We start from the raw sequence: 12,026 nt of genomic DNA, 5'->3' as shown, positions 1-12,026 counted from the left end.
TGTATATATTTGATGCACCACTTAACTTTATCTTTCTCTAGTTATTCTAATTTAGGTAATTACATGGGTGTATGAGATTTTTTTACTTGAGCAGGTTCATATTTTGTTAATTACAGGATGTATATATTTGATGCATCGCTTAAAGTTGCTCTCCTGGTTGCTTTTGCCAGCCTTATTCGGTAGTAGTAGTACTCTTACCTTTATTGATTAATTATTAATGTCATAATGGTCAGCAAATGCACTCCTCTTATATGTATAGTAAGAAAACATGCTTCTGCTTGTCTGTCTTGAACCCTAGAATCAATGCATTGACAATGCGTTTCACATCCATGAAAAAAAAGAATTCATCAAACAACTACAGGAAAGGTCTGATCTGCATTATATCATCTAGAAGACCAACCAGCTTTATAAAGAGTGACATGCGAGTAAAATTAAAAGGCTGAAAATTAAGGAAAAAAAAAAAAAACTTCATACAAAATCATAAGCAAATTACATCTTGGTCACATTGTTTTCACAAAATTTCCTAAAATAAAATCGTAAACAAAGTACCCACAGTTTGTGTACCCATAACATTGAAATTATTATAACTAAACTGACACTCTCAAGTTTTCTCTTGCGCCTCTCAGTTTTTATTTATAATCGATGTCGAGTTATTTTAATATTCATTATTAGTTGTATCTTTTGAAGTTCAGTTTTTAGTTGATTGATTCTCTTTTCACCATACGATGGTATTTCCAGATTATACCAACAAAAAAATCTGCAAGAATACCCAGCCTGCAAAATCAAAGAACACATATTGGCAAACCAAGACATTTATAGCAGGAGTTGTGGCATTTTATGCATTATAAAACTCATAGCACATACAACATGTCTAATCTCGACCAATGGCATTGAATCCATGGTTGCAAACTGGCTGACTTTGTATAGATTGAAATCAAGTTAGCCCCAACCAAATTCCAGAGACCAAAAGCTAGCCCAAGTTTTTCTCCACTTGATTCATGCTATGATTCCAGAGACCCAAACCAATTCGGTTCTATGATTCATGCTTTCCTAAATTAAACTATTTTGTCTCCATTTGAAATACATCCTAAAACTTCCTAAATGCCAAATTGACAATGTATTTCAAGTTAAATACTTTCCTAAATTTTAATCCAATTTTATAAAACTAAACTGTTTTTCTCCACTTCAAATACATTCTATAATTTCCTAAATGCCAAATTGCCAATGGCACAAGTTGATTACTTTCTTAAATTTTAATCCAATTTTAATCAAATCTTAATCCAATTTTAATCCAACATTTGTTTGACTAGACATGTTTAATTGGATTTTACTATAAACTTAATTATATACAAAGAGAAATTAGTTTAAAATTCTAATCATAGTTATAGATATTGATTTTGTTACAAATTTAGATGTGAATGTGCCTAATTGATATAATTTATGTTTATAATTAAGACATAAAATTGTGTTAATCGAAAAACAGTCCTTTAGATTATTTCAACCAATCTATATTAAATATGTCGAAATGGGTTGAAAATACAACCTAGAGATAGACTTCTCGGAACTATGAAAGAAATTAAAATGGAAGAAGAAGTCTGAGGAGGCAGATTTGGTGGTATATATAATGAGAATGATTTGGATTAAAAGAAATGCTCTAATATTTAAGAATAATTTTGAGGACCCGACAATGGTGGTTCAAGCTGCAGGTAAAGGACTAGAGGAATTTATTTCAGCTTATACTCATCAAAAAGATCACCAACATTCATGAAGGACTAAGAGACAGTTGATCAATGGAAAAAACCCAAAAGCTAGGGAAGTGAAAGCAAATTGGGATGCAAAAAGGGATATTTTGGCCTCTCTATGCACGAATAATATTTTGGCCTCTCTAAATAACTTTGCATTTCAGCTGGATTTTCGAGGCTCGATTTAGCTATCGCATAGAGCATGATTCATATCTTAGCAAACAAAAATCCATAAAGTAATTCAAGGGACAATTCATGCAAGAAAAATTAAAACAAAGAAGAAATTCCATTATAGATAGATATAGAGTAACAACCTCGGTTTTTATGTGAGGGAATCGGACCACGGCGTAAATGGAGATCTGCACTAATGTAACAACCAGTGGCGACGGTAGGCTCAGTGGTGAGGGGGTTGGCCTCAGGCTTCGGGGAGTCCAACAAACGTGAGGCGACAAAGGTCTTAGGGTTTCAGGCTTTGGGATGGAGTGACAGTGGCTCAATGGTGAGGTTACAGTCACGAATTCGAGGGATGGAGGTGACAGTGGCAACGATTCAACTCAATGGTGACGCTCCATGCCTTAAGAAGTCAAGTCATTTCTGGTTTGGGAGGGAGGGTGGAGTCATGGCCTTCAGTGAGGGAGGGATGGATGAACGGGATGTATAGAGGAAATATGAGAGGATGACATTTCATTGAAGGAGTAGAAGAGATCTACAAGAGGATGATATTTCTGGGAGAGATTTGAATGGGATGAGATATTCTTCTATAGAGGAGATTTGATTTGGGAGGGACGGGAGACATGGAGAAAAACGAAAGAGGACGGGAGACCCACGAAAGAGGACTTTTTTGTTTTTAAAATTCAAATTGGTTTTTTCGTAATTAAAGGGGCCACATGGGTGACTCCACGTCATTCGGGATGCAAAGTTCGAGACTCTTTTTCGGGGGCTCTAGCATTTTTGTTATTCGAATCCTTTACATACACGCAAACGCTGCTTTCTTTGTTTTACAAAGTTCACAAGTTATACTCCATGATAAAATAAGGGCAAGGCTACTCTGCTGCTCAGCATTTACCTCTGGGCATGCCGCCCAGGTTTTTTTTATTTATTTTTTATTTATTTTCACATTTTTTTAATATATTTAAATATTTTTAAAAAAATAAAAAAATACACCAATACACTTAAAATCACTTCCTTAATCACCAAATATTTTTTTTTAACTAGCGGTAAACTAGAACGATCAATATAGGTAGGCAAAGAAACTTTTCCCATAAAATAATATTCTTTTTAAAAGAATTCAATCACCAAAGCCAAAGCAATAGTAAAAACGAAATATTCAAAAATGAATATTTAATGATGGATGTACATATAAAAGTTGCCCCGAGCATTAGTATTAGATTCATCAAATTTATCTTCAAATTTTGATGAAAAGTACATATTTTCTATATATCTAAAACCTCTTTATCTATAACTCCATATTGGATTAGCCATTGGATTCATCAAAATAATAATATAATATTATTTTTTTAATAATAATATTTTTTCTTTTTTCTTTCATATTTTGTAATTACACTAACCATATATTAATTAATAATTTAATTTGATACTTAAATTATTGTTTCTCAATTAATTTTTATCCTCAACCGAATTATTCAACAAACACATTTTGACAACTCTTCTTCTACCTAACAATCATATATAGAATTTATTAAACTAACAAAGACATTTACAATTCTTTTATCCAACAAATATATTATGCCAATATATTAAGCATGAATTTACATAGCTCATCAGATTAGATAGAAGGCCCCACTTAAGTTAGGATCAACTACCATTTCCTCAGTCATTCTAATAAGCACAGAAACAACAATTCTTTAATAGACTACAAATCGAATCGAGGAGAGCAAGTAAGATTAGTACATTGAGCGTATTGCACTTATAAAAGATGTATAGAAAGGACAGTAACCAATACCTGGTTCATTCTCCAAACATCTGACAATAAGTTCTTTTGATTCTCTAAGAGAAAGAGACAGAGAGACATAAAGGTCTAAGATGAACCGCATAAAGGTGTTAGCCAAGATTCAGAAAATAACACTTACTAGAATTAACAGCTTTGATTTCCCTCGTAGTAGCATCAGCTGACATCAAAGGTTTAATAAAGAACTGAGCAAACCTGAGCAGCAAACACAAATATTCTAGGGTGATCACAATTCTAATGAAACTGATGATTATAACAGCCAGCAAAAAAAAGGAAGGAAAGCATCTACCTGTCCAAAGCTTCTTCAAAACGATCAGTGTTAATGTCAAAATGATAATTGGTTTGCTTTAAAGATGAAAAAGCATTTGTCCTGCCACCATGCTATGCATCAAGAAAATCAACCAAATAGAGAATGTGAAAACCCACATGAGTTGGCAATCTACAATGACATCGAATAAAAAATGGAAAATAGAAGAAAGAAAAACGGGAGTCATGGCAGTAATAAGTTTGAAGAAGGCATAGGTATCCCTCCAAATTATGAGTGGTAAGTACCTCTGCAATATACTTGGAGTAACTATCTTCCAATGGGTATTTCTCACTAGCATAAAACAGCATATGCTCTGCAAATAAATAAAAAAAAAAATATGACAAAAAAAATCTTATTTGCATCTAACCCCACTTCAAAATTTCAATGTTTGCTAAGTTAATCCGTATATAAACAAAATCCTTCTATAGTGAGTGGCATATACCCAAAACAGAGCAATGTGCACTTGTTGTCTGAGTTCATTATCTTCACTTTCACATTAGAAGCTACGAGCATTCGTTGAACAACTTTCAATTATACAAAAAATATATGTGGGTATTTATTTAAAGAACAAGGCCATGGAAAAAACTTACAGAGCCATATTGCAAATTTGTAGTAAAGCAAGTAGCACCGAAACTAACAGTAAAACAAACAAATATATGCAATTGAATATAGAATGCATAAAACTATAATTCTATATAATAATATCTCAAAAAAAGAAAAACTTATTGAGAAAATGGGTGAGGCCCGGAAGGCCTTCGGGGTCATTGAAGTAGCCCACCCTGACATCCATGGTAGCAGCACACTGGAAAAAGAAAGATGAAAATGAAAACTAGCTGACGAACATAAGAGATAAGCCTTAAAGATTATAACCGAGACTATAAAATCAGAAGGAGAATCAAATCTAAAACAGGATATAACATGATCGTAAACAACACCGAGAGAGAAAATAAAAAAAAAGAGCAAAAAAGAAAGACCGGATTGCCTTATCGGTATCGAGATCGCTGATGAGTAGGACCTCAAGGGAGTTCTTAAGGACGGTCCTTCTATTCCCCCTCTTGTTAGTCCTCGCCTTGAATATCTCCACCAGCTCTTCGTTTGCAACCACCATGATTGAATGCAGAATGCGTGTGAGGAAGAGACGACGACGAAGACTCGGAGAGAGTTTATAATTATAAAGACAAAAAGGGAGAGGAAGAAGGAAAATCTGAGAATCAGGAAGAAAGGGAGAGGAAGAATCAAAAAGGGATTTGGTGATTTCGGGATAGAGGAAGAAAGCAGAGAAGAGAGGGAAGAAAGAACTGCTTTGCTTGCGAAAGTGTGATTTTCGTAATAAAATAATCCGATGGACATTGAATAGTAGTTCATCATGTTTGAAGATAAATGGGACTTCATTGTAGCTGAAAGCTTCACGTTTAAGTAAAAGGTGAATCCAATGCTGTGTATTTTGAGCGAAATTCATCAAATTTTAAACATTGGTCCAATGCCAATGCTCTTACTATGAATCCATGATATTGTAGGGGTGCCAGCCGCACATCCGGCCTCCCCGTTCCCATATAGGTGGGGGTGACTCAATCAACCCCGCACCTTGTTTTTGCCCATACTTTTGATCGTCCGCATACGCTTGCCAGGTGGGTGAATTGACACCCCACCATCCGGTTATATCATTTGTCAACATATTTTTCATAAAAAATTTGCACAAAATCGAATATACATTAGAAAAATCGGAGAAAACCATGCAACAAATAGTTTCAAATCTATGCCCAAAAACATAGATCCATGGCCATGGGTTATAAAACTCACATATCCATGGTTGCAACCGTGGGCCTTAAACTTACAGATCCGCGGCAGCCAAGCTGTGGTTGTAGTGTTGTACCATTGTAGACCGCGGCTTGGCCTTGACCCACGACAATGGAAAGAGAAGCCGGGCCGAGAAGAAGAAGAAGAAACAACAACAGAAGAGAAGGAGAAGAGAAATGAGAGACGAGATCACAGTGAACTGTGAGGCGTGAACGGAATGGGGAAGAGGAGATGACAGTGAGAGGAACTGAGGAAGGGAGAGAAAAATATTTGCATTTTATATATATATATATATATATATATAAGTACGCGGGTGGGCGGGGTGAAATTCTAGGCAGGTTGGGTACCCACCCATACACCGCTTGCCTGTATGGTTCTTTTTTGAGTGAGGAACCTATCCGCACCTGCACTCGAGGGGCGAGTTGTCTGCCCATCCCTTAGTGGGACGGGCGGCTTGGGCGGATGGGTTGGGTTGTGGTGGCCCGTTGCCCAAACCAACATGATAGAGGTGACGAAACAACGGATTGGATTCTGATGTTCAAATCTAATTGCATTCCTAATTGAGATAGCCTGCCTGCCTGCTTGCATGCATCCCATTTTTGAAATGAGTAAATACATTAAACATTGCTAAAGTCACACAATCAATCAATATTGTCTATTCAAATTACACATTTTCTTGTTTCCTTGAGTCCAAATCTTCTCTGGTTGCCATCTCAAGTACTCAACCAACGTCCCCTTTTTATCAGGTGAAATTATTGGTCTAGTTGATTGCTGTAGTGCTCTGGAACTAATCTCAGTACTATATATAATTTATATGCTGGAAACTACTCGTTCATGCATGAAGTTCATGATTAGGTGGCTGATTGGGAGAGTAAAGCTGCTTATTGCTAAAATTTAGTAGAGCCTTAATTAAGGCTCATCCCATTGGCAATGAGCATGCAGTACGGCATGGATGGATGTGTTGATAGAATTGTAATATTGCTAACATTTAGCTGTTGATTGCTAGCTTGTAGCTGCTTCCTGATCTTTCTTTCTATTTTTCATTGATGGCTGGTGTTCAATGCCCATTAATTACTAAAAGGAATCAGAATTATTTACAATTATGAATTATTTGTCTGAACTTTATTTTTCTGCCATTAAAAGAAATGACAGACACATGATTATAATACACACACACGCACATTGCCAGGAAATAAACTGCCTGATTAACACACAATTAAGCATCGATATTCTGCACAAATTCAAGGATATTGGCAACAAAAAACGAGAATTCCAGCCAAATCAATGGAAATAATCACATAAGAATATGTTATACATGATCCCATTAAAATTAATTATAAGAATACGAAATTTAAAATCTACTTCTAATATATCTCCTAAAAGTAGAATTAATACATGTACTGAAAAAAATCAAGTCTTGCCAGCGAAAAATGTATACCAAAACTTTTAATTATGAAAGACTTCTAGTACTACATGATATATATAGTTGGCCAATTAGGCAGATAAGAAAAATGAGATTTAATTGGAATATATCCAGCTTGAAGATCAAGGCTTTATAATCGTTTGAATAGAGTATTGACCAATTAATATTGATTTAAAAAAAAAGAAAAGAAGATGAACAAAAAAACTTTAATAATTACAACGATTGAGAAGATTGAGGTCATGTACCATTGAAGATCAATTAAACTAAACCCATTTGTGTTGGGGAGCTAAAGATTTCATGCAGAATTGAAAGCTAGCTTCTTAATTTCTTTATTGTGAATTAGAAGTTTCATCCAACGAAAAATCATACAAAAATCAAACTACAAAAAAAAAAAAAAAAAGAAGAAGAAGAAGAAGAAGAAGAAGAAGAAGAAGAAGAAGAAGAAGAAGAAGAAAAAAGAAAAGGAGCAAAATGATCGATCTTCACGATGACACGAATTTATCATTAATCGTGCATGCATGGACAAGTACTATAGATGAAAGATTATCTAAATTTCGTTCCCGAGAAGTTCATGTTTGGATTCTGAGCCATGAATTGCTTTAGCAACTCTTGCTTTTGAATCTCATCGCTCGATGGACCACCCAACTGCTTCTGCCTCTGATCAAACATCATCTTCTCGACAGCAGAACGAGTTTCGGAGTCCAACTCAGATAACCTGCTCGGCTCTGGTTCGACTTTCTGTGTATCGATCTCCGGACCACTCTTCAACAAAGACTTCCACCAGTCAATCTGATCTCTCTTGCTCATAAGAACAGATATCGACTTCTGATCCTCCAAACTCCAGAAGCAATCGTCAGCCTTCACCGGCTTGTACAGCTCTCCATCGATGATTGGAGGTTGACCTTTAAGCCCAATCTTCAAAGAATTATTCTTTATTTCGCACAAAACAAGGCTGGATTTCGTTCCATGAGGAACTGGTACATTAATGGTGACCTCTTGTAGGGACTGACCCCATGAATAATTCTCCATGTCGAGGCCGTTGCCATTATTTGGAACAAGCTTCTTCTCCTTCTCCTTCTCCTTCTCCTTTTGTTCTTGTTCTTTCTGATCAGTCGCCATCTTTGCAGAAGCCTCGGCTAGTTTCAAACGCTTCTTCTGATCAGCCTCTTGCGCCTTAATCTTTTCCTTGATCGAACGAACCGACGACATGATTTCTTTCTCAGCAGAATCGTTCTTGAACAAATCGGACTTCTGAGATACAAAGTTGAAAGCAGATTCTAAGAACCCTAGAGGGTTTGATGGATCGAGAACCGCATTGAAAGAGAACGAATTAGAAGAGTAGTGTTGATCATGGGGTTGATCTTCTTGGTAATCCGAAAGGATGGCCATAACTGAAACTCTTATTGGACTCTTTTTTATGGTACGTTCTGGGCATGGGTTTCCAATATTATATATAGAGGCCCCCGAAAGGAACAATGGCAGTTCTTTTCAATATATATATATATATATATATATGGAGAGAGAGAGAGAGAGAGAGAGAGAGACAGAGAGAGAGAGAGAGGGGATTTGGAAGCTTTTTATTTTTTATTTTTTCACCTAAAAAAGTCTTAGAATAATTGGTAAAATATTCAAATATTCAATTTTCATTTTCAATCCTGTGATTATAATGTCCAAATCTGACATTAAATTGGTTCCAAAAAAAAAAAAAATCTGACATTAAATAATAATATTTGCATTTATTGATTCATGATCATGTAAAGATTTTGGGTTATTACGCTTTAATTAGGGTCATGATCTGTATTTTCAATCCTTTAATTTTATTACGCATGCACATGATGAATTTATATCATACTGAAAATCTAAGTAATTGAATTTGATATAATTGTATGGTGTTTTTAATAAAAATATTACAGTCACAGAGAGATTCCAAAAAAATAAAATTACAAACTGACATGATAGCTTCATATGATACATTAATTATTAATAAATCTACTTTAAAAAAAAAGTAATTTTACAATTTAAACTATTATATCAAAACATATCAATTTATTTATTTATTTTTGTGAAATATCTTTCGTGACTAAAATATTTTGTTTTCTTAATACGGATACAATATTTAGATATGCTTCTACGCAATGTTCCATATATTGTTAAAACTCTCTCTAAAACTCTCTCCCTTCTCTCTAAAACTTCATTCACAGATTCGGCAAGAGGGGTGGGAGCTTCGGCTCCCTTCCCCTCCCTCCCTCCCTCTCCTCCTTCCTCCCTTCCTTCTCTTCTATGCAGTATTTTATTTTTGTATATTTTCAGGCGAAATAAGAGAGAATCGCAGATCTGGATCTTCCAGCCGCCCACAGGCTAGCAAGCGCCCCGCCATGGTGTTGCCCAGCCGCCGATCTTCAAAACCATCGAATGCGGCACCAAACGGAGCGGCGAGTAGCCCGCACGCGTGGGTCGAAATTCCGGCGTCGTTCGGCGCGTGGCATTCACGCACCACCGGGGAGCCCTCTGCCAACGCCACGCGCGGCGTTTCTGGAGTCTGTGAGTCTGGGATCTCCAAGGTCGACTATCGGTTCTCTTCCCGGAGTATTGCACGTGCCACAGCAGCCTCTGTGCACTGCTTTTTCCTTTTTGTGCAGTGTTTTCTTTGTAGTTTCTTTTGTGTAATATAGTTTCTAGGTAAATAAAAATCTAAAAAAAAGTAGTGCCTTTGGACTTTGGTCTGAATGGAGTTGTAGTCCCCACTCTGCATTGACGGGTTTTGGTGGGGTTTGGTATACCCTACCCTGCTTAGTCGGGGTATGGGGCTTTGTAACCTCTGTCGTGGACAGAGGTGGTAGTTTCTCTAATATCTAGGTCTTTAGAGACTTACCGTCTGGACTAGACCATATTAGTCACGAAAGTGTACTGAGAAGTTACTAACAATTGTAATTAGCTTGTTTTTCAAATCAACTTTGTAAGTCCTCTCTTTATGAATGATAATATCCATTTTATATATATAAAAAAAGAATCTACGTACGTACACCTCAAAAATGTTTTTCATGTACCACCAATAATATACACATTCATGTATTTCGTTTATTTTTTCTTTGAACTGATCACAAATTGGATCAGCACAACTGTATGCTAGCTACTATACGTACATCAATCCCATGCAATGGCATGAATAATTTCATACTAGTGTAGATCAAACTCGATATATCTCATCGCAAACAATTATTATTATTTGCATGCACGTACCAATATTAATAAGTTCCAAATACAGGGAAGATATTAAGTTGTAAATTATTTCTTTACACGTGTACAATTATGTTTTACATTGTATTTTATGTTTTACAGTTTTTTCATTAGGGCATTTTAGTCTTTGGTCATTAGCAGGGTTAAAATAGTCTTTCTCTTCCTTGTATAAATACTTGTACCATTTACATTTAATTCAATTCTTTTGATGATTTTAATCCCAAACGGCTTCTTGAATACGTTTTGCCTTCTAGGGTTTCTACGTTCTTGATATGGTATCAGCAGTCCTTTGAAATTCTTCTTCTCTTTTCATGGCGCCGACGGATCCACCCCCCTCCGCCTCCTCCCTCTTCCTCCCCTAATGCTACGAGTCATTTCTTCCTTCACCCCAGCGATAACCCTAGGGTCGTTCTGGTCACACAGCTCCTCCTTGGCGACAACTATCACACCTGGTCTCGCTCCATGACCATGGCTCTCTCTGCCAAAAACAAGTTAGGGTTCGTCGACGGTACGATTACTAAACCTGCCACCACTGCCTCTCTTTTCCCTTCGTGGTTAAGATGTAATAATATGGTGATTTCGTGGTTACTTAACTCTGTTTCCCCTGAAATCGTTGTTAGTGTGTTGTATGTTACCACTGCTTTTGAGATTTGGACCGATTTAAAGGAACGATTCTCTCAAAAAAATGGACCTCGGATCTTTCAAATCCAGAAATCCATTTCATCGTTATCTCAAGGAAAACTTACTATTATTGCGTATTTTACACGATTGAAGGCACTTTGGGATGAATTAGTTAATTACAAACCGTTTCCATTGTGTTCTTCGTTCTTGATAGAAGAAAATCGCCACAAAACTCATTTGCAAGAGAGAAATTTCATAGAAATAAGTAGTTGTTGTGGCACAAATTATCAATGTCCAATATATTTATATAATTAGGATGGTGCTACATCCACCGATAAAGGGTATTGACACTACAACAAATTTTACTTTTAGAGATGAAATTTATTAGGGACAAATTTAATTTTATCCCTAAAAGTACTTATGTGGGAGGAAATATAATTTTGTCTCAAAACATGGATGAGGTTCTCCAGGAGTTCGAATGGATAAATATCCGTTCAAACTATATATTCTGTGATGAAATATATCGTCTCAAAATTATAAATATGTTCGAACAGGTAAAAATATGTTTGAATAACAAGTTAGCATATGTTCGAATGGTTTAGTCTCTGTTCGAACAATAATCTTAGAGGGAAAGTACATATAATTTTGTTAGGGGAAGTTCAAAACAGTTCGAACTTAAATGTTATGTTCGAACAAGCTTTTTTGGTGGGAAAATCTGGCGGGATGGTTGCAAGACAGTTCAAACTAAAAGAAATTGGGTTCGAATTGATTCGAACACCACATTTATTCATTCGAACGACTTGTTTGGCGGGAAATTATAAAAAAATTGGCGGGGAGTTGATTCAATACTGTTAGAACGGCGGAAGTGTTCTGTTCGAATAGGAATGAACTTAGTTCGAACCCAATATAAACGTTTGAACGAGATTGTTT

At 36.0% G+C, this 12,026-nt stretch overlaps 1 protein-coding gene and 1 long non-coding RNA gene across 2 annotated transcripts; both read right to left on the bottom strand.

Annotated features, from left to right (window-relative positions):
* Nucleotides 1-356: 356 nt before the first annotated feature.
* Nucleotides 357-2,574, bottom strand: LOC121235043. The gene is made up of 2 exons (XR_005934495.1): nucleotides 2,057-2,574; nucleotides 357-774 (listed from the first exon to the last, which is right to left on the bottom strand). It is a non-coding gene; the product is annotated as an uncharacterized LOC121235043 (long non-coding RNA).
* Nucleotides 2,575-7,440: 4,866 nt separating this feature from the next.
* On the bottom strand, nucleotides 7,441-8,662 carry LOC121235262 (protein BOBBER 1-like). Its single transcript, XM_041131588.1, has one exon. It carries the CDS (start codon nucleotides 8,625-8,627, stop codon nucleotides 7,782-7,784), a length of 846 nt encoding a protein of 281 aa, XP_040987522.1. The 5' UTR covers nucleotides 8,628-8,662; the 3' UTR covers nucleotides 7,441-7,781.
* Nucleotides 8,663-12,026: the final 3,364 nt, after the last annotated feature.

The sequence above is a fragment of the Juglans microcarpa x Juglans regia genome, chromosome 6D, assembly GCF_004785595.1.
Source record: "Juglans microcarpa x Juglans regia isolate MS1-56 chromosome 6D, Jm3101_v1.0, whole genome shotgun sequence".
NCBI classification, from domain to species: Eukaryota; Viridiplantae; Streptophyta; class Magnoliopsida; order Fagales; family Juglandaceae; genus Juglans; species Juglans microcarpa x Juglans regia.
Note: the sequence above shows the minus strand (reverse complement) of the source record. Positions and strands in the feature narration are given on the sequence as shown.

What these genes read in the sequence shown, in the direction of transcription:
- LOC121235262 (XM_041131588.1), bottom strand. Translation starts at nt 8,627, where the DNA reads ATGGCCATCCTTTCGGATTACCAAGAAGATCAACCCCATGATCAACAC.